The sequence below is a fragment of the Ailuropoda melanoleuca genome, chromosome 4 (assembly GCF_002007445.2).
Source record: "Ailuropoda melanoleuca isolate Jingjing chromosome 4, ASM200744v2, whole genome shotgun sequence".
Lineage (NCBI taxonomy): Eukaryota > Metazoa > Chordata > Mammalia > Carnivora > Ursidae > Ailuropoda > Ailuropoda melanoleuca.
The window spans coordinates 79,460,841-79,483,737 of NC_048221.1; the positions used below are offsets into that span (position 1 = coordinate 79,460,841).

General features: G+C 42.4%; 1 protein-coding gene across 5 annotated transcripts in view; it reads left to right on the plus strand.

Moving 5' to 3' along the window:
* Window positions 1-1,749: 1,749 nt before the first annotated feature.
* The window catches only part of EML6 (EMAP like 6), a 278,507-nt gene continuing 257,359 nt past the window's right edge, over window positions 1,750-22,897 (plus strand). For 4 of the 5 annotated variants that reach the window (XM_034659141.1, XM_019792847.2, XM_034659142.1 and 1 more), the window contains exons 1-2: window positions 1,750-1,974; window positions 2,745-3,476. In XM_034659141.1, the coding sequence (XP_034515032.1) occupies window positions 3,280-3,476 (197 nt within the window). In that variant the 5' untranslated portion in view covers window positions 1,750-1,974; window positions 2,745-3,279. Of the gene's footprint in view, window positions 1,975-2,744; window positions 3,477-22,897 lie in introns of those variants that run through there. The other variant, XM_002914045.4, reaches the window with a different exon arrangement.

Below are 22,897 nucleotides of genomic sequence, written 5' to 3' on the forward strand. Positions count from 1 at the left end.
TTGATCTTAGAGCTGTAGTTTGGTGGCTGTGCATTATTTTGTCCATTTTTCTATATCCTGATATAGATATTGGAAAAGGATGAGTAGGAAAAAGGATGAGATCTATTGGGATTCAGTATAGCCTCTGCTAGGGGACAGGCCTTTGCTCTTTCTTGAGATCCTTAGTTCCACAGTCCACTCCGTGCAGCCAATGGTGTATCTCAGGTTCCATGTATTTTGGCTTATTCCCTTGGCTCTGCATGGGGATAATGACCTGATAATGGCAGGGCCTGATGAAACTTATTTCTGCTGAAGACTACTGTTTTATTCTCCTTGTCCAGGAAAAAAAAATCAACAACTCTTCATTATTTTAAGGATATAGTGCAAACCTCTAGGTTCACCTCTACCCACAATCTAAACTTTCAGGCTTATGTCCCCTTTTCATCATACATGAATTCTCTCTTGCACTGATTCTATTCAGTGTCTCTAAATCTATGTTTTCCCACATCTGTCCTTTTCACCATAGACCCATGTAGAATGTTCTTTCAATTTATCTCAATTCTACCTATACTTCCTATTTCCTCCATGAAGTCTTTCCTGACTTATTATAACTGGAAAATCTCTTCATGTTTTGAATTCCTATATAGAATTTATTGTCTCTATATACTTCAACAGCACCGTTTTATGGTATGGTATTTCTGGTCTTTTATATTTTTGCTTATGTCTCAAATCTTTTTCAGGAATTTGTTTTTGTTTTTGGTAGTGCCCTTATCTGCATAGTGCCACCTGACATATTTGTAGATTCCTGTTCCCTTAAATGTAACATTGAAACCAATTCACATCTTCTTCATTGCTGCAGGCAGCAACCAACTGCTCATCCAAACTTCAGCACTTCTACTCTTCTGCAGACTTTCCTGCCACTCAGAGGGCTATATTAAAGCTTGAGGTAGTTGAAGAACTAGTAAACGATTACACTGAGAGCTTGGAAAGGAAAGGACATGCTCCCAACATCCTTTGTATCATCCTTTTACAGTCTTTAGTCACTGAGATTTTGAAATTTCTTCCCACAGGTCAGCTGTGGTCCCAATTTGAAAATGGGCTACTTCAGAATTCATAATTCACTTTGGGCAGCTTTAGGAGGACTGCCACAGGCATCTGCGTTTGAAGGCCAAGGCTGGTTGTTCCTGGTGTGAGCACGTTCCCATTTCCAAAATCTGGTTATCCTCAAGTAACTTGGGAGGTAGCTCATGGGAAGGCGCTGGTTCTTAGGACAGAGTGAGACCACATCCCCCAGCATTTTTCTTCAATGTGGCAGCACCGCACTTTAACAGATTAGAACCCATCTGAACAAAATGGAAAACTGAAGTAGGAAACTTGGGTCAGCTAGCTGCAGTAACCTTCAGGGAATGGTGCGGAAGAAATTCTCCACATATATTGTCTCTACTCCAACTCCACTGCTCCTTATAGATGCACACACATGCCGGCCGCCGCCTCAGTCAGTGGGGGAACACAGGGCGCTGACAAGCCGTCGCCCTTGGTGTGCCTTCCTCTGCTCAGCGGGAGAACCGCAGGAACCGCCGACGCTGGTAACAGCCTCTCCATGGCCCCCTGTGGCCTTGCGGAATTCTGGGACTTGTGGTCCAGCTCCGCGCGCTCTCCGCCCCAGCTGGCATCGAAGGGACTACAATTCCCGGGATGCATCGGGGAGGGGAGGGGAAACCCGTGCAGGGAGGGGGAGGGGGCGGCCCTAGGCTCTGGGGCGTCGCGGTTTCCAAGCGCCGAGATCTCGCCTAGTAACCGGCCGCCGCGGTGCCCGAAAGCGGCGCTGTGGCCCCGCCCCCGGAGCCCCGGCTGGAGGAAGAACCTGTCTCCCGCGGCGCCCCAGTGACGAAGCCCATCTTTGGGTGCGGGACGCGGGGAAGGGAGGGCAGGCAGAGGATTTCGCTCCTCAGTGCGAGATCCGGGACGTGCTGGCGGCGCCCGCTCCGAGCAGAGGTTAGAGGCGGAAAGAGCTGGGATGCTCTGCGGACGAGGTGGATCGGGTGTGGGAGGAAGGAGTGCAGGACACCGACAGGCAGGCAGTGCGCGCGGGTCGGGCTGTCGCTGGGGGCTGGCATTCCTCGGACCTGCGGCGGCTGAAGACCGGGATGTGTGTGCCCACATTGCGGGGTGCGGTGGGGGGGGGCGTCTCTGTTCCCCTACCCCCCGCCGGACTGAAGGCTAACCCTTGAGCTCCCCGTAGATAGCTCAGACCTTCCTGAAGAGGGGTGCACGATTTTTACCACTTGTTAATTATTTAATTTCTTTTGGACCAGGAGCATTAGTAGATAGCACTTTCCTGCCTCCAACTGCACTAGTGTCTCGTTTCCTCCAGTTCAGAAAAATCTTATGACGCTTGCAGTTGGAGTTGCTGATTTGTGAGAACTGCTAAGTTCTTTATGTTCCCCCCCCCACCCCGGCCAAGAGAGGGTTCACGGAAGATACGAATTTTAAATTGGAGCATCTAAAAAATGACCATTGCATTTTCGCCCTGGCTTAATGGGGAAACAAAGTATTCTCTCAAATCGTATCAGCAACCGCCAGCCGGAAGCGTTTAGGACATATTTAATATCATTAAGGAGATGGATCTGGAGGGAAAAAGGGGGACCAGTTGACCAAAAAAAAAAAAAAAAAAGAACTTGGTTTAGTTTGGGGATCGTTTTTTTAGGCTGGTGACTTATACAAAAAATGTTTCTTTCTTCCTCTCTCTTGCATCCTGGGTATAGACTGTCAGTTTCGGATCCAACGATGGTGGTGGCAAAGCTTACCCGGGTTTTCTGTCAAATCAAAGCTGTCACAGAATAAATCCCATTGCCTGCTGCGAAGCCCCCACGCACTGCAAACTTCAGTGAGAGAACTGGGTAATCAGTGTTTGGATATGCAGATCCCTGATTTAAAAGGCGGGGTGACCCCCCCAAGAACCTCTCCTGGGGGCCGAAGCCCGCAGGTGCAGTGAGGCGTGCGCTTGCGGGTGCTGGCGCCCACGAAGACGCCTTGCCCGGGGAGAGGGAGCCGGGGCGCCCGGCGGGGTCTGGCGGCCGCGCACCGGCGGCTTGTCTCCGGCGGCGGCGGCGGCGGATGATGGTGGCGGCGGGCGCACTGGGCTGTGTCTGTGCGTCGCCGCGGAAATCAGCGCCCGGCGCTGCACACTGAGCCCTTGCAGGTCCTCCGCAGCCCAAGTCTTGGCGAGGACAGACCCGGCGCGCAGGGGCCGCGGACCCGCGCGCGGGGGGGCCGGGGGGCGAGTGGGGTCGGCTTATCATGGCGGATCGGACAGCTCCCAGCTGCCAGCTCCGGCTGGAGTGGGTGTACGGGTACCGGGGTCACCAGTGCCGCAACAACCTGTACTACACGGCCGGCAAGGAGGTGGTCTACTTTGTGGCTGGGGTCGGGGTGGTTTATAACACCCGAGAGCACAGCCAAAAATTCTTCTTGGGACACAACGACGACATTATCAGGTAAGGAGGTGGCCTGTGGTCGTGGGGAAGGGTTGGGTGTGGAGATTGGAAAGGTGAGGAGAGGGATGACCAAACGGGCTTTCCTGGGGTCAGATCCAGGAGCCCTTCGGAGTAAAGGATTCTCTCTCTGGAATTGTATGGAATTACTGAAGGGCTGCTCATTCTAAGGCTAGGGCAGAAACAGGGTGGGGGGTGCAGGTGGGGAGGGAGAGATCTCCTTCCTCTTTATTCCTCTGGAAGGCTTTTAAATCTCTAAGGAGTTGAGTGTCCCGCTGCTTTTTGGGTGTTCATTCCTGCTACAAGTGGAAGGATCCCGGGGAACCATCAAACACCTCTTCCTGCCCTGTGTAAATGTAGGACCAGTAATCTGAACGGTGGGTGTCATCTTTGGCAGGCTCCTCAGTAGGTTCCTCAACAAGCAAGAGGGTTAAAAAAATCTAGAAGAAACTTTGCTACAGGTAATTTGGAATCTTCATCCCAGATGCTTTGAAACTGGAAAATTTCTGCAATGGGTGGGGAGTTTGTTTTCTAATATTTCACTTGGCAGTGTTTTAATGCCAAAAACATATTTATACTCTAAATGGATGCTTCCACAACATCACTGAGGTTACAAAAGCCTGGCAGCTGCTGGACCACAAAATCCTACCAGTCAGCCCCCGGAATGACCAACATCTGGCAGTGGGTGGTCAAGACTGATTAGAAAAACACAATTGGATAAATAGACATTTTAAGGGGCCTTCCCTGTTAAACTGTGGAGGGACATATTTTGATTCTTGGTCCTGTCCTGTCATCTCTGGACCAGATGCATTTTCCTCTACCTCTTGTCAGCTGCTTCTGTGACCGAACAAGGTGTGGTCCAGATGCTGTTCACAGGGAATCCCATTCAGCCTTCAGAAGTTAAGGAAGATTTCCATGTGGGAGCCTCACCCACGGGGCAAATGACTTGCTGAGGATAGACTACAGCTGACAGAGACCATATTTGTGCCTTCCAAACTTGTGTGTTCATTGATGTAGAACAACTTCTATCCCATTTCAGAATATTACCACTGTGTTCTAAGTTTGCCTTTCATAATGAAATAAATGGTTATGTGGTGGAATGTTAATGGTTTTGATTTCTCCTTGGGGACAATGATTTAAAAGTCTTGCTTCCCCCCCTCCAGTGTTGTGCTTATTCTGCAGTCCCCCCTTTTTTTCTGAACCCTACAGTTGAAAAATTGTTACAAAATGTAAAAACTTAATATTTGAAAATACAGTAGGATATGTATTTTTAAAAATCTTGACTTTTAGAAAATGAAGATTTTGAATACTAAGAGCTCTACTATTCCCAGGGTTGGGTGGAGCTGATATGTAAAACTTTCTTCCTGTCACATATGAGAAAATAGCTCTTTTCTTTGCTCCCTGATACAACGAGGCTTGTGATTGGGGCACCGTCTGTCCTGGAGGTTTTGCTTCTCTAATTGCCAGGCTGATTATTGAAGTCACAGGTGCAAATGATTAAAAGTGACTTGTGAAAAGGTTAGATGTTTAAAAATTTAAACCCATTATGTTTTTGCTCTTTCTTAATGCAGTGCTTTCCATTACACCATCTAAATAAGATGTAGTCCTTTGGGGGAATGGAGAGAGTGGCAATTAAACAGAAAATTCCCTGGGGTTAAATAATATTGTTGTGACAGCTCACTGAACTACTTTGAGGGTTTGAACTCCTAATCTTAATTTTTTTTTCTCTAGTAGGAAAAAAAAAAAAGAAAGAAAGAAATGCACTGTTGAAACTGAAGGAGGGAAAGGGTGGAGTTGCAGTAAACCGCTGTGATGACAGGCAGCTGGACTAGTGGGATTGGGATGATATATGGCTTAGTTAAACACTCAGATTGGAAAAAAAGGTGAATGAAGCTGTTTGTATAACTGGTTTGCAGGAAGCCTCAAGCGATGAAAAGAAAAAAAAACACAATTTAGCTTCTGGTCTTTTATGAAGGTAGTTGTGTCTTTACACTGAGTTGTGGCATAGTGATAAGCCTACCCTTGGAGACTGGACTTTACTGCTAAATTTTGGGTGATACTTGGTTGAGTCTGAGTGTGTACAGGTGAACAGAATTCTTTAATGTCCATGTATATGTCTTTGCACATAGGAATAAAATTAAGTCCAACGTTAAAAAACACAAACCATAGATCATTATGTAATTAAGAGCTGTAAAATTAGACTGTTTATGCTGTTACTTTGCTTTATCTTACATATATATCTTTTTCTGATAAATGCAGTATGCAGACAACATTTGTTTTTAGCCTTAGTGAGACTCTCGAGTGCCATTTCTTTCATAATTTTACTCCCGGAAATATATTGAATATTTCAAATTAATACTGTAAATTGTTGGGAATCTTTATGTATTAACTGTGGATATGGACAGGAAAATTATGTTCTTTTATCTTTATGAATTTCAACTCATGTTTCTGTTACACTACTGATTTTTCCACTTAACATATTGCAGTTAGCTATTGAATGAGGAAGACTACAGCTAAGGTTTCAGTGCAAAAATATTTTGGATTTTTGGAAACATTATATGATTGTTCAAGCTTCTAACTCTTGATTCTTTCAAATGAGACAATGTAAGTAATTGTCTATTAGTTTTTTCCTTAGCTTGAAAGCTATATTCATAGTGCATGTATTTCCTCTGCTTTATTTATTATGCTACTTTCCCCAGAATATTAACTAGAAAGCGGCCCAACAAATATTGATACCATACTCCATTTTATAAAACCATGTGCTCTCTGAGATCGTGATGAACTTTAATAATAATAGGATTTGGCAGAGCTCACCAGAGCGTTAGCATATGTGTCTTCGTGATTTGACAGACTATGTGTTTAAGTCAGATTTTTTAAAATGTTGATATGTGAAGCATAATATGATTTATTGGATGTGGAGGCTTAGTTTTATTCTTTTGAATGATTACCCTTCAGTACAGATAACAGATTAGAGGATGATGCCTATTTTAGCCCTGATAGCGCTGTGACAGGACAGGTAAATACTAGAAGAAGTGTTTGCTCTCAGACTAACAACAGGACTCAATGCAGGCTTAGAGGCAAGGCTGGCAATAGAGACTGGAATATTTACTAACTTGGTTTCTACTTCAGGTAGCACATCATGACACAAATGGAGTAAATGAAAGAAAAGGTCATGAACACATTTTGCTCTCTGTCATCTCCCTTCCATTTTCAGTGACTCCATTTAAGACGTTTATCTCCTTACTCTGGATTGGTATATTGTTTCTGACTAGTTCCCTGTCTCCATTTTCCTTTTTCTTATTTTTTCACTCTCTATTGCAAGGAAGGTTTTTCTGCAATACTCTTTCAGGGGCAGGACTTTGTATTGACTTTGACCTTGCACACACTCAGTGGTGAACCCCACTGTGCTGTTTACTGGAGTCATCCAAATGAGTGGCTTGACCACTCAGGGCCTTGTTTTTATGTGACATGGGGATAGTAATACCTAAATTGCAAACTGTAACTTTAGGAGGGAATGTATGCAAATGGTTTAGACTGGGACCTGGCCCTGTGCTGGTATTCAATACCTACTCGCTCTTAGTGGGGGCATTAGTAGTATTTCATTAAAAGCACACACTTACTCCTTAAACAAAACAGATTGTTCATTGTCCACCAGCTGAAGTGTAAACTCCTTAGCTTTCCATTCCTTCTGGCCCTAACCGACCTTTCCTCCCTTATTTTACTTTTTTTTTTTTTTTTTGAGTATAAATTGCTTCCCACTGGCCATATAAAAAGATTACTCTGTTCTTTCCTGCCTCATACTGGAATGATTTATCTCCCCATTAACCCTTCTCCCCAACAATAGCACAGTGGTGGGTTGTCAGACAGATTTGATTTTAAACCCAGATCTGCCACCAGTTGGACAACTTGGGAAAATTACTAAACCCCTGTGAGCCTTAGCTATCATCAGTAAAACAGCTTCTCATCTACAAATTGGAGATTTAAAGGTATCTGCCTTGTAGCTTGTGGAGATTACATACAGGGTGCCCCAGAGTGTTTGGCAAACAGTAAGTGCCCACCACAGCGGACCTATTTGTATCCATGCCCTGCTTGGGCCCATCTGCTTCAGCTTCAACACTCCCATGAGACCCTTAGATGAAGGCGCGTTTTGCATCCTTAGATGAAGGCGCGCCTTGCACTCCTAAAGTTTTGCATCTTTCGTGACCACTGTTCCTCACTTAATGTGTATCATTTAGTACTTTTCTTTCATTCCGAGTATTTTCATTTGTAAGTATATATAAGATCTTTGAGGATAGAATACATTTAATAACCAGAGCCAACATTTCTTGAGTGCGACTCAGCACTAAATAAATGTGTGTACAGATTTATCTCATCCATCCTCTTAACAACCTCATGACATTGGTTACTATTGTTAGTCCTAGTTTACTGGTGAGGAAACCAGGGCACAGAGGGGCTAAGGATCTTGCCCATGGTCACTATTTAGCAGACTATAGAATGGGAATTGGAACCCAAAGCTGTCTGATTCCAAAGCCCAAAGTTATTGCTTCACTGTTTTACAAACTATTTTTTATTTTTCTCAGTCACTGTGGTCCCTACCACCGTGCCTTATTTCTAACCAGAACTTTGTGAGCTTTTTGCTTCTTGTTACTCTGTTTATCAGTCTGGTGCTTATCAGTTTATCAGGAGTATTTGAGGCTGATTGCTAGAACTCAGCCTAGAAGTTCTACCATGTTCAAGTGCACCTTAGGAACATTACCACCTTTGAAAGAATGATCTGAAACAATGACCTACTAGAGATATTTTAAAAATATTCTCAATTGTGACGTGACTAAAATAATGTGGTCCTGCAAATACAACTGAACTTGTTGAATTTGAAGAGAGGGGTCTAACAGCCGTGGTTTGGTCTAGAATGTTGAATAAACAGGTTCACATGAGGGTCTGGAAATGTGATTTCCTATTCTTTAGTCCCTTGACCAGTTTGAATAAGGGAAACATGGAAGTAATTATAAAGAATCAAACCCATATTGAGTTGAGTACCTGTTCTGTACTAGATACTTTTATATATGTATCTGTGTCATCTCATTTCCCTGTCTCCCATCTCTGAGAGGTAGTCTTCTCATTTTACTCGGTGGGAGTGGCTCTCAGAGGGAAAAGGCTCTGAGAAGGAAAGAGATTTAAGCAAAGTTACTCGGTAGTACCATCAACTATTCATTTGATCCTGTTCATTTGCAAGAGCATGAAGTGAAAGGCTTTGATGGAAGTTTATGATATCTTTGTAAATAATCTAATTATTGTTATTCTTATTAATAAGCTATAGTCTATTTGGTAATTTTTTAAAAAGATTTTATTTGTCAGAGAGAGCGAGAGAGGGAGGGAGAAACACAAGCAGGGGAGCAGCAGGCAGAGGGAGAAGCAGGCTCCCTACTCAACAGGGAGCCCGATATAGGGCTCGATCCCAAGACCCTGAGATCATGGCCTGAGCTGAAGGCAGGTGCTTAACCAACTGAGCCACCCAGGCGTCCCTATTTGGTAATTCTTTAATTAAGATTTATTTATTCCCTAAATTGGGAACATTTTACTTGTTTATTCATCAAAACCTCATTTACTCTCTAGAAGGTACCAAGTGCAGAGAGTGCAGCGTGAACAAGACCACATTTTTGCCTCCGTTCTTGTGGTGGAGACCAACGATGAATGAACAAGATTGTAAAAAGTACTGAGAAGGGAATGGTCATAGAGAGAAACTGGGTTGGTGAGAACTACCTGCCTTAGAATTCCAGAGCAGCTCTTCAGGGAGATGGCATTTATGCTGAGACCTGAAGTGTGAGAAGGGGCGGATAAGTGAAGCTGGCTTGGGAGAGGAGAGGTTACATGCGAAGGCACCAGGGTGAGGAGGACTTTGGTGTACCCAGAATTCTGGTGTAGATACCCAGAGAAAGACCAAGGTCATTGTAATTCTCATCCAGGTCATTAATGCCTCAGGGGTCTTGGTACCATATGTCCTAGATTTCCCTGGACAGTCGCAAATATTTCATTCAATTATTGTTATAGATATACTTGTTCTTATCATATCGTGGGTCTCTATTATTCAGAATATATGACCATGTTTTTACGTAGAAAAAATGGTTACTATATAATGGGTCATTGTTTGAAAACATTGTACTGGAATATACTCTCTTGCAAAGAATGATATTGGCCCTACAACCAACAGTCAATCAGAATGTAGATTATATTGTGGTAAGTGAAATACTGTTCAATGGCAACACTTCTAAGCAGAGCTGTCCTAAGGCCTCTCCTACCCACAAGGATTTGGATCTGAACACTTTTGCAATATAGATGACATTCTTGCCACCCAAAAAGGAAGCCGCTGGGAAGGCTGACCTGATGGCTTTGCTTCTGGGACTTACTTTTTCTGAAACCACATGGAAAGCCTTTCTTAAGCCACCAGACTACACATCTTCAGCAGTCAGGTTTCTCTTGTAGGTTTAACCCAAATTTGTCATACATGGATTGGTCTTAAGTGTAATTAAGGTGTTTGAGAGCAGACATTTCTTTTCATGTATCATTGTTCATAGAAGTCACCTGAGCACATGCTAAAATCTAGCTTCTGCGCAGTAAGTCTGGTATGAGGCCTGACAGTCTGCATTTCTAACTAGCTCCCAAGTGATGCCAATGCTTCTAGTCACAGGCCACAGCAAGATTGTAGGGAGCTCACTGGTATGTTTCAGAGCTCAGTAGACCAGTGTTTTTTTTCAACCCAAATGAGATTGACAGCTAGCAAAAATAGACTTTTAATAATGTATATGATCTATACATTTGTTAAATTCTTAAATTAACATAATTAATTTTTTTCATTAAGATGGCACCTAGACCTGTGTTCTGAATGCTCCAGAAAGAACCAAGCAGTCACTGATTGGAACAAGTTAAGGAGATGGATGTCTATAACCTTTGAATTCCCCTAGCAGAGCGCCCATTATTCTCATTTAGAGGATACTGAACATTTGGAGACCCAGGAACTGAAACAATCATTAAAAAATTAACTTAGAAGTAATAGAAATCTGAGGTTTTGGTTGCTGTCCTATTTGAAAAGATGGTGTTAGAAACTATAAGGATGTGTAGATTTTTCTATATTTAAAGAATAAAACCATGTTTATACTTTGAGGAGCCAGTGCATCGTTTAGTAACTTCTGTTTTAGGGACCAGCAACAGTTTATTCATTGGCTTTGTTTACTCCCAAAGATTCTTGCTTTTTAAAAATGAATTTCCAGCCTTTGGCCTTGCTGCTGGAGAGAGATCTCTTGAAGGAGCAGAAGGGAAAGCAGAGGGAGTGTAGTCAGAGATTGTGCCCCTTGACTTCTACCCCTTTATCAGTTCATTCCTTTCTTCCCCCAGTGGGAGGCAGGCACCTGGCTGACCTCAACCCAGAAGCTGAAGTATTCCACGGTTGCCCACTAGTTTTTTGCCACCCCTTTTCCCATTAGCATGAAGGAGGGGAGTGGCAGGCCAGCAGTAACTGCCTGAGTGGAAAGAATCTTTCTATGGACTGGCAGTACCTAAATAGGTTGGTCAGAGAATTAATCTAAAGCTATCGAGAATTATTTTAAGGCACGAGGATTCATGTTAAGTGTAGCTGCTATTTAACAGTGTCATTAAAACATTTTTCTGTGTTCATTGTGAATTGATTTTATGGGTAAGAATAAAACAGGACCCACATATGACAGGATGCCTTCTAAATAAGAGATCAGTTGCAAGAAACTGAAACTTTTTCAAAGAAACACAATTAAGGAGAGGATCATAAGATGACAAGAGAATCTTGGGGAACTGAATTATAGGGAGTAGGCTGGCCTTTCAGGCATTGCACGGTTATCAGGCAGCTATTTCTTTCTCTTTCCCTAGTTCTTTCTCTTGTAAGAATCACAGATTTTTGCAGATTCATATCTCTGCCTCTCTCTGGGTAATATATGCTTTGATATTCTATGACTGCAGACTGGCTTCTTAGCTCAGTGATTTACTTTGCACATAGTCATCCCTCTCCAGAGTTCATCTCATCCCCTCTGCACACATGATTATCCAGCTTGGTCCTACAGTACCAGTTGAATCAATCAGTCTTTTACATCTTAAATCCAAGTTTCCAGGAAAGAGAATCTAATTGGCTTAGCACTGGACAGGACGTCCACTCAGTCCAATCAAGTGTAGCCTACAAGGTGGGGCCATGTCTCAGAGGGCTGCCCCTTTAAGAAAGTTTGTCTAAGATAACATCATACTCAATGGGGAAAAACTGTGAGCTTTTCCCCTAAGGTCAGGAACAAGACGAGGATGTCCATTATCACCACTTTTATTCAACAGAGTACTGGAATCAGACAACAAAAAGAAATAAAAGGCATTCAGATTGGTAAGGAAGAAGAAAAATTTTCCTCTTTGCAGATGGCATGATACTATAGATAGAAAACCCTAAAGACTCCACTAAAGAACTACTAGAACTGATAAATGAATTCAGTAAAGCCACAGCATACAAAATTAATACACAGAAATTGGTTGTGTTTATATATACCAATAACAAAGTACCAGAAAGAGAAATTAAGAAAACACTTCCATTTACAATTGTAGCAAAAATAATAAAATACCTAGGAATAAACTTACCAAAGAGGTGATAGACCTATACTTTAAAAACTATAAAAGATTGATGAAAGAAATTGAAGATGACACAAAGAAATGGAAAGACATTCCATGCTCATAGATTGGAAGAAAAAATATTGTTAAAATGTCTATACTACCCAAAGCAGTCTACAGATTTGATGCAATCTCTATCAAAATACCAACAGGATTTTTCACAGAACTTGAACAAACAATCCTAATATTTGTATGGAACCACAAAAGACCCTGAATAACTGAAGCAATCTTGAAAAAACAAAACTGGAGGTATCACAATTCCAGACTTCATGTTATATTCCAAAGCTGTAGTAATCAAAGCAGTATGGTACGGGCACAAAATAGACACATAGATCAATGGAACAGAATAGCAAGCCCAGAAAGAAACCCACAATTACATGATCAATGAATCTTTGATGAAGGAGGTAAGAATATGCAATGAAGAAAAGACAGTCTCTTCAACAAATGGTGTTGTGAAAACTAGACAGCATCATGCAAAAGAATGAGACAGCATACACAAAAGTAAACTCAAAGTGGATTAAGGACCTACATGTGAGACCTGAAACCTAGGATAAAAATCCTAGAAGAGAACACAGGCAAGTAATTTATCTGATATTGGCTGTACAACATTTTTCTAGATGTGTCTCCTGAGGCAAGTGAAACAAAAGCAAAAACAAACTATTGGGATTACATCAAAATAAAAAAAAAAACTTCTGCACAGCAAAGGAAACAACCAACAAAACTAAAAGACAACCTACTGAATGGGAGAAGATATTTGTAAATGACATATCTGATGAAGGGTTAATATCCAAAATATATAAAGAACTTACACAACCCCCCAAACCCCAAATAATCCAATAAAAAAATGGGCAGAAGACATGAATAGACCTTTCTCCAAAGAAGACATATAGATGGCCAACAGATACATGAAAAGACGCTCAACATCACTCATCATCAGGGAAATGCAAATCAGCCACAGTGGATGTCACCTCACACCTGTCAAACTGGCTAAAATCACACAAGAGACGAGGTGTTGGTGAGGATGTGCACTGTTGGTGGGAATGCAAGCAGATACAGCCACTGTGATAAACAGTATGGAGATTCCTCAAAAAATTAAAAATGAAACTACCCTATGATTAATTGTAGTAATTGCACTACTGATATTTACCCAAAGAAAATGAAACACTAATTCAGAGGGATATAGGCACCCCTATGTTTACTGCAGCATTATTTACAATAGCTAAACTATAATAGCAGCCCAAATGTCCATCGATAGATGAATGGATGAAGAAGAGGTGGTATAAATATACAATGGAAACTATTCAGCCATAAAAAAGAATGAAATCTTGCCATTTGTAATGACATGGATGGATTTAGAAGGTATAATGGTGAGAGAAATAAGCCACAGAGTAAGAGAAATACCGTATGATTTCACTCATATGTGAAATTGAAGAAACAAAACAGCAAGCAAAAGGGAAAAAAAAAGAGAAAAAACAAAACCAGACACTTAACTATAGAGACCAAACTGATGGCTACCAAAGGGGAGGTGGGTAGGGGGATGGGTAAAATAGGTGAAGGGGATTGGGAGTACACATCATGATGAGCACTGGGTGTCGTATGCAAGTGTTGAATCACTATATTGTACACCTGAAACTAATATAGCACTGTATGTTAACTACACTGGAATTAAAATTTTAAAAAAGAGATTGTCTGATAAGGGAGGTATAGGCTAAGAGAAGGACAAATGGGAGCTCTACTAGAGGAGGTAGAGAAGAAGAGAAGGCAAACTATTTCTTGATAGAAAAAAACAGGACAGTGATGAGAAATACTGAGTTGAGGGCAAGAAAAGGTAAGGAAGGGATATTAAGAGGGCTTAACTACAAAATATTGTTGATATGACACACCATGGAATTTCAGTTCTCATAAGAGGCCATGCCAGAGTGTCTCTGGGGAATGCTGGCCAATGGCTGGTGACCACAGCCTCGGAGAGCAAAGTGGACATCGCACATTTGCCTACTGGGGTGCCAGTGCTACTATTGAGGGTGTTTTCTCCTTGGTGGGGTCTGGTGGGAGAGGGGAGCATATGCGAATGGGGGCTGATGCTAGCAGTGCTGGCACCAGGGAGGTGGTCAGATGGCACTCACAGGAGGCTTCCTGGGACTGGCGCAGCCTGCAAGGTGATGTTGGTGGCACAGGTCTTTACCAATTGGTGAAGAAATATTTTTATATTCATTTACCTGGCACAGATACTGGTGCACGTCTGTTGAACACCAGCCCTGGCTATGAGTGACGTGGGTGGACCCTTAGATGATTTTGTGAGGCTGGCCATCTAACAGGTGTTGAAAATGAATCTTCCTAAAGCCAGACTTAGAAGTTACCTGAGGCTCCCTATTGCACAGGATAAGGTTCAAGTTCCTTTAACAGAGTCTCCAAGGCCTCTTACAATCTGGTTCCTGGCTCCTCCTCCATCCTGATGTCCTTCTGACATCCTCCAGCCACATCAAACTCCTTGCAGTTCCCTGAGCCCAGCTTCCCATCTTCATCCTTGCACATGCCATTTTGGCTGCCTGCAATGACCCTTCGCTTCTCTCCTTGTGCAGTCTCATTCCGCCTTCAGTCTCAATGTAGTGTCATCTCCCTCTGAACCCTTACCTGACAACTCAAAAGCCTATTTTTGGCCCTTCTTGCTCTGTATGTCCAGACCACAATGCAAGTATCCGCCTTCTGGAGTTATTGCATTGTGTTGTGTTTGTTGACTTACCCATCTCTTGACCTGATCTGAGTTCTGAGTATGTTCCCTTGTGTGGCACATGTTGTGGGCTTAGTAAATGCTTAACATATATTTTATTTGTTGTTAGTTTTTCATATCTCAAATTATTTGTAAGGAGTGAGGTGTGAAATGGAGGTGATATTTCTTTCTTTTTTTTTTTTTTTAAAGATTTTATTTATTTATTTGACAAAGAAAGACACAGCCAGCGAGAAAGGGAACACAAGCAGGGGGAGTGGGAGAGGAAGAAGCAGGCTCCCAGCGGAACAGGGAGCCCAGTGCGGGGCTCGATCCCAGGACTCATGCACTGGGCAGAAGACAGACGCCTAATGACTGAGCCACCCAGGCGCCCCAAGACACTCGGGTGCCTCTGGAGGTGATATTTCTATAGGACTCATTCTATACACACTTTGAGAAGAGAAAATTCTGAAAATACATTGTCAGGTGGCATGTAGAGGCAGGATTCGGAATCTTTAAAAAAATATTTGGATGGCAATAATGACTAATCACTGCATTGCTCTTAAGTCAGACTCCAAATCCTATCTGGCTCTTTCCTTCTACTGTTTTCCTGTTCTACATGGAAAATCCAGCCATTGAAGACACCATGTTTTTCTTCTGAAATATGTCCATGGATCTTATAATGAATGAAACACTTTTTTTTTAATGACTTAAGATTTTTTGACTGTATTATGAGGAAAATCTTGATTCATATCCTTTTAGATTTAAGAAACATGGTGATCTTTTAAGCAACTTTTGAAAATATGAGGTAACGTTTGCAAGAAGGATGTTTGCAGAGATTGTAAAGTAGCATCTGCTGGCTCTAAATGAAGCAAAGTCATTCCTGGCCCGGACGAGTTTCACTCAAAGATAGAGAAGTAGGCATTCAAGGGCAGGCCTCCTGGAGACTGACTTTTGAAGGATGAAGAGCAATTTGGCAGGCCAGGTGGAAAAAGAAGAGGGGAGGAAGGAACACCAAGGAGGGAACGGCTTGCGCAAGGCTCAGGGGCTCAGGAGCCGGGGCTCCTGAAGAGACTATGTGGTTCAGCACTGTGGGAGTAAGGAAGAGACTGTGGGAGATGAAGCTGAGCAAGGGGCCTGGGGCTGGGTCGCAAAGGGATTTACAGCTCCTCCTGCAAATTTTGGGGACCGTGGGAGGATTTAAACATTTAAAAAGGCCGATTGATATTTTAGGAAGATCATTAAAGGCAGAGGATTTCTACTTTATTTATATTAACCTTTTCTTTGAGATTCCTCCCCATGCCCTTTTCCTTCAATGCCAAACTTCTCAGGAACAGGAGCACGGCATCCTATGGGGAATCAGTCCTGGGGGATCTGACTTTGGGCATGGTGCTTAACACGGGCCTCAGCTAAAAACGAGTGGGCTGACTGTGCGATCTCTAAGACCCTCTAAAATCCATTCTAATCAAAGTGCTGTGATTCTGAGTTGTCTCCATTTACTATTTTCATCTTATCTCTTGTTCACTCCTTAACATCAAGCACTGGCTTCTCCCTCTACCAGCCACTGCAGTCTTTCTCTGAAGTGGCTCCAGTGACCTCCGCTGCTAAATGGGGCTGTGTCCAGCTTAACCTCTTCACAGTACTGGGTATGGTTGGTCACCCTCTCCTCAGTACCCTTCCTTTTCTGTCCTGGAGGGTGTAGCCCCCTGGTTTTCTCTCACCTCCCTGACTGACCTTGATCTCCTCTTAGCTGTAAGTCTACCTTTTGTGTATAGGAGCCCCTCAGCATTGCTTATCGGGTATTCCTGCCCAAAATGCACGACCTGAGGCGAGTCATGAGGAAATAGACTAATGCAAAGTAAGGGACTTCCTTCCATGCAGCTGGTCTGTACTTTGGGGAAAAAACAAAAAGTCATTCTCATAAAAGACAAGAGATTGAGGAACAGTTCCAGATTAAAGGAGACTAAAAGGATTCAACTAAGTGCAGTGTGAGATCCTGCATTGGGGTGGGGAGGATTGTTATAAATGATGGTATTGGGACAGTTGGTGAAATTTGAATATGGGCCCACATATTAGGTTAATAGCAGAATTCAGTTGTAGCAATGCGGTTACGTAGGAGAAAGCACTTGTCTTAGGAGATATGTGCTGGACTATTGAGGAGTGAAGAGTCATGAAGGCTGCAAATTGCTCTCAGCCATTTCAGTAACAGCAGCAGCAAATGTGACAGCAATAATGCGTCTGCGTGTCTGTTTGAATGTGTGTACGTGTTTGTGTTCCTCATGGCATGTTCTCTCCTCTTCTCATTCCATGCTCTTTCCCCAAGACCTCTTACCCATTGCCTCCTCCCTGCTTCCATCCTTGCCCTCCCATTCTGTTCTCAACACAGCATCCAGTTGATCTGGTTGCATTAGAAGTCAGGTCATGTTAATTCTCTTCTCAGAATCCTTAGAATAAAAGCCAAAGTCCTTGTAATGGCCTCTAAACCTCTATGGGAAATTTGGCCTCCTGTTACCTATGTGATCTAACCTATTTTCTCCCCATGCCTTGCCTCACTGCAACCACACTGACCTCCTATGTGCTGCTTAAAAACCCAGGTGCTTTTCTGTCCCAGAGCCTTTGCACTCACTGTCCTTTCTGTCTGGCTTCTTCTTCCCCCAAACATCCATGTGACTACTCACCTCCCTTAGGTCCCTGCAAAATGTCTTCTTCTCAGTGAGGACTTCCCTGACTCCCCTATTTAACATTCAGACCCCTCTCCAACACATTCTTTATTATCCATCCCTGCTTTATTTTTCTCCTTAGCTCTTATTTATTTTGTTCCTTGTTATCTCTCTTCACTAGAATATAACCTCTATTTGGGCAGGACTGTTTTGGTTACTGCCCTGCCTGCAATGCCTAGAATGGTGCCTGGTATGTAGAAGATGGTTAATAAGTATTTTTTGAATGAGTGAATGCCTTGTGTTTGTTCATTTTAAGATAATCCCCTTGGAATTTCTGCTTCAGAAAGGACTTCTTTCTTAGACCCCCTTTGACAGATTTTGAAGCCTATGGATCCCATCACAGAACAGTAGGTTTGTTTTGTTCTGTCCTTTTCTATAGATCCTGAAAAGCGCACATTTGGATCAATCTTCACAAACCAGTGCACCTATAACCCTCATCCACATCAAGAACTAGGACATTACCAGCACCACAGAGCCCCCCTCCCGTGCCCTCTTCCAGCCGTAACCCCCACTGCAAAGTTAACCTCTATTCTGACTTCTAACAGTGCAGATTAGTTTTGCCTAATGTCGTACTTTTAAAAAGAAGGGTACAGTATACATTCTTTTGCGTCTGGCTTCTTTCAGTCAACGTTCTATTTATGAGATTCCTCTGTGTTTCTACATGATTATTCTCCCTTCCATACTTTTTGTTGTGTATAAATACCATAATTTATTTATGCATTCTACTGTAGATGGGCATTTTGTGGCTACTATCACCATTCTAGTACAAGTAAACATATACATGCAATTGCAGGTAGGAGTGGCTCTTCTGCACATAAGGATCAGTTTTGCTAGGCCCTGCCATACGGTTTCCCAGAGCGCATTTATCAATTTATACTCCCACTATCACAGAATAATGTCTCCTAATGCATAAGATAAAATACATAAATAGGATTGTAAAGAAAATTAACTATTTTTAAAATATAGTTACAAAATATTTTACATGTGCTTTATTAACTCATACATTTGAAAGGTCTAGCAGTTTTAATAATTATGATTTCAAAGTAGTGATGAGTATACCTGGTGTTTGAGAGGTCTGCTACAACTGTAATGTAATATGAAAATATCTGTGATGTTACTGGTCTCAAGGTGGAGGTACTGCCAATACTACTATAATTTGTTGCCTACACTCTGAATGATAGGAAATACTAAAGCTTGTTATGAGCTGGTAAAAGTAAAGATTTTTTAGTAGTTTTTAGCCCATAGAAGTACATAAATCTTCCTGAATTCTATTAAGGGGTACTTGGGCTCCAGGTTAAGAACCTCTCACTTAGAGGAATAAAAGTGATTTACAACAAAGATTTCTTGAGTGTCTACTATGTGTCATTCACGTGCTAGGTCCTGGGGACCCAACAGTGAATAATATGCATCTCCTCTTGAGGAATTTAGGACCATGAGGACTGTACTCATAAATAAATGATCCGTGGGATTGGAGTGTTGAGTTCTATGACAGCCCACAGTATGTGAGAGCCTTAAGGCATATACCTAACTCATTTATGAGAGGGAGTGGTGGTCAGAGAAGACTTTCTGGAGGAAGGAACAACATTATATTTTGGCTCTGGGATGGTTACTCAGGTTGCAGTGGGTAATGGATTATTGCAGAGTGGAGGGACTTGAAGTTATTCAGGAGTGAGATCATTATGGTGGTAATGTGAAGAAAGCAGTAAATATATTCTGAAGATTCTAGATTCCTGGTGATTGTAGATAGGCAGTGGGGGAGAAAGAATATATAAGGTAATGGTCAGATTTCTGTCATAGTCACCTGGTGGGATGGTGGTTATCATTTCCTGAAACAGATTGAGGAGCTCATTCAAGGTCAGTGGGTAATGAGTTCAGCTTTCAACATAGATTGAGGTGTCTGTGAGACATCCAAGAGGTGATTGTACATATATATAGGTCCCTTGCTCAGTAGAGAGCCATGAGGGTTGCCGTGAGCATGCAGGAGTGGATGAGGACTCAGAGACCATATGAAGGAAAGAGAAGAGGCCAGGGTTAGGATTTTGAAGGTGATTGGGGCACCTGGGTGGCTCAGTTGGTTCAGCATTTGCCTTCTGCTCAGGTCATGATCTTGGGGTCCTGGGATGGAGCCTCACTTAGGGTTCCCTACTCAGCAGGGAGTCTGCTTCTCCCCCTCCCTCCCCCTGCTCGTGCACTGTCTCTCTCTTGCTCACCCTCTCACTCTCAGATATATAAAATCTTAAAAAAACAGGATTTTGAGGATGATCAACTTTAAGGAGATCAGCAGAGAAAGAGGTGCTTATGACAGATAGGAACAGTCAGGAGTAGGAGGAAAACCAGGTAAGTAGAGTGCCCTGGTAGCCAAGAGCAGAGAGGGTGTCAAGGAGACCTCAGCAGTCCTAACAGAGTACACCAGTGTAAGTCTGGGAAAGGGCCCCGTGGACTTGGCAACGAGAGATCAGTGATGAATTGCTTTTACTACGCAAATAGTGGAATGGTTATTTTTCTCTGGGATGTACTTTTATCTGTGTTTTAAACTTTCTGTTATAGCAGTTAGAATTCAAGGGTCACTTGCTTTTAGCTTTACTTTTCTTCTTACATCTCCTTTATATATTTTGCTCATGCTCCAGTGAGTTTTATGCTACAGTGATAGTAAGCAGTCATCTCTGCTTAATGACTTCTATCTCCAGCAGACTCTAGCTCTCTCTCTTTTTTTTTTTTTTGACTATAAGAGATATTGTTACAGACATTGCTTCTTGGTAAAAAGCCTTGTGGGTCTATTATTCTGCATAGTCAGCATGAACACAATCACTTTGGCCAGGCCATGTTTATCTATGTGAGAGCCTGCCCTGCTGACAGTGAACTCACGAGTCATCCTTCTTGCCTAGAATAACACTCAGTTTTTAGTCCAGATGATAAAATGTAATGGAAGAGATATAAACTGTAGAATGTTTTATAATTATTTTCTTCCCAGAATGTCACTTGGATTTTTATATAATCTATAGGCGGAAAGTGAGAGGATGTTCAATTAAATAAACATGTGTTCAGTGCTGACTGTGTAAATGACAGTGTGTGGGCTACGGCAGTGACAGTTATCTAAGCAGGAAACACTGAGTGCCTCTTGCTCCCTCCCTGTTTCATCTCCATTATCCAGTCAGCCCCAAGTATGGTTGATCATGTCCTCTGTGTCTTGCTGCTTCCGCCCTAGTTCACACCCCTGTTAACTTTTGTCTGGACAGTTCTAGTAGCCTCCTGACTGGTTTTGCTGCCTCTCCTATCACTCCCCTGCTCAATCCTCTGTTTGAAAACCTAGCTAAACTTTAAAAAAATACAGATTTATGAGCCCAGTTCTAAAAATTCGTATTCAGTAGGTCTGGTTAGGAGCCATCCAAGAAATTTTAAAGAATTTTTGCACAGAAATACAGATATAGGTGTGTATGACTGTATACACACATGCACACACATGCAATTTCCTTGCTCTGTCCATTGAGAGGACTGACACGCAATGACACATGAACAGCAGGAACAGCACACAGAACTTGGTTTGTAAATACCATTCTCCTCAAAAAAAGATCAGAACTTCTTACAAAAAAGGCCGAGTTTAGGCCTGGCGCAGACAAGATGAGTTTGGAAGAGCTTCTTATGCCCGAAAGTACAGCAGTGCTCAAAGAATAGGGGAGATGTTAAAATGACATGAGAGCCAACTTAAAGGGACTTCCACTGGTCATGTCTGGGAAAATTCGAGCACAAATCATAAACCACTGAATAAAATGAAAATGCATGCATCTATAGTGATATAAATAACTAATGGGGAGAAGAGAAAGCTCTTTGTTTGTTTTAGAGAAGACTCTTCCTTTTTTTTATTATAATAATTTTTTTTATTATATTATGTTAGTCACCATACAGTACATCCCTGGTTTTTGATGTAAAGTTCCATTTCATTAGTTGCGTATAACACCCAGTGCACCATGCAATACGTCCCCTCCTTATTACCCATCACCAGCCTATCCCATTCCCCCGCCCCCCACCGAAGCCCTCAGTTTGTTTCTCAGAGTCCATAGTCTCTCATGGTTCATTCCCCCTTCTGATTACCCCCCCTTTCTTTATCCCTTTCTTCTACTGATCTGCCTACTTCTTATGTTCCATAGATGAGTGAAACCGTATGTTAATTGTCTTTCTCTGCTTGACTTATTTCACTTAGCATTATCTCCTCCAGTGCCATCCATGGTGCAGCAAATGTTGGGAAATTGTTCTTTTTGATAGCTGAGTAATATTCCATCGTATATGTGGACCACATCTTCTTAATCCAGTCATCTGTTGAAGGGCATCTCGGTTCCTCCCACGATTTAGCTATTGTGGTCAAAGCTGCTATGAACATTGGGGTGCATATGGCTCTTCTCTGCACTACGTCTGTATCTTTGGGGTAAACACCCAGTAGTGCAATGGCTGGATCATAGGGGAGCTCAATTTTTAACTTTTTAAGGGACCTCCACACTGTTTTCCAGAGTGGCTATACCAACTTGCATTCCCACTAACAATGTAGGAGGGATCCCCTTTCTCCACATCCTCTCCAACAATTGTTGTTTCTTGCCTTGTCAATTTTTGCCATTCTAACTGGCAGAAGGTGGTATCTTAGTGTGGTTTTGATTTGAATTTCCCTGATGGCTAATGATCTTGAACATTTTTTCATGTGTATGTTAGCCATTTGTATGTCTTCATTGGAAAAGTGTCTATTCATATCTTCTGCCCATTTTATGATTTGTTTATTTGTTTCTTGTGTATCGAGTTTGAGAAGTTCTTTGTAGATCTTGGATACCAGTCTCTTCTCTGTAGTGTCATTTGCAAATATCTTCTCCCATTCCGTGGGCTGCCTCTTAGTTTTTTTGACTGTTTCCTTGGCTGTGCAGAAGCTTTTTATCTTGATGAAGTCCCACAAGTTCATTTTATCTTTTATTTCTCTTGCCTTTGGAGATGTGTCATGAAAAAGGTTGCTTTGACCGATGTCGTAGAGGTTGCTGCCTATGCTCTCCTCTAGGATTTTGATGGATTCCTGTCTCACATCAAGGTCTTTCATTCATTTGGAGTTTATTTTTGTGTATGGTGTGAGAGAGTTGTCAAGTTTCATTCTTTTGCATGTAGCTGCCCAATTTTCCCAGCACCATTTATTGAAGAGACTGTCTTTTTTCCCCTGGATGTTTTTTCCTGCTTTATCAAAGAGAAGGCTTTTTCTTGAGTAGAACATCGGCTATTAAATATAGCTGGAGTGATGGAGTTAGAAAATCAACAGATGTTATAACCCGCCATGAAAGTTTGTTGAGGAGCGTGGTATTTACATA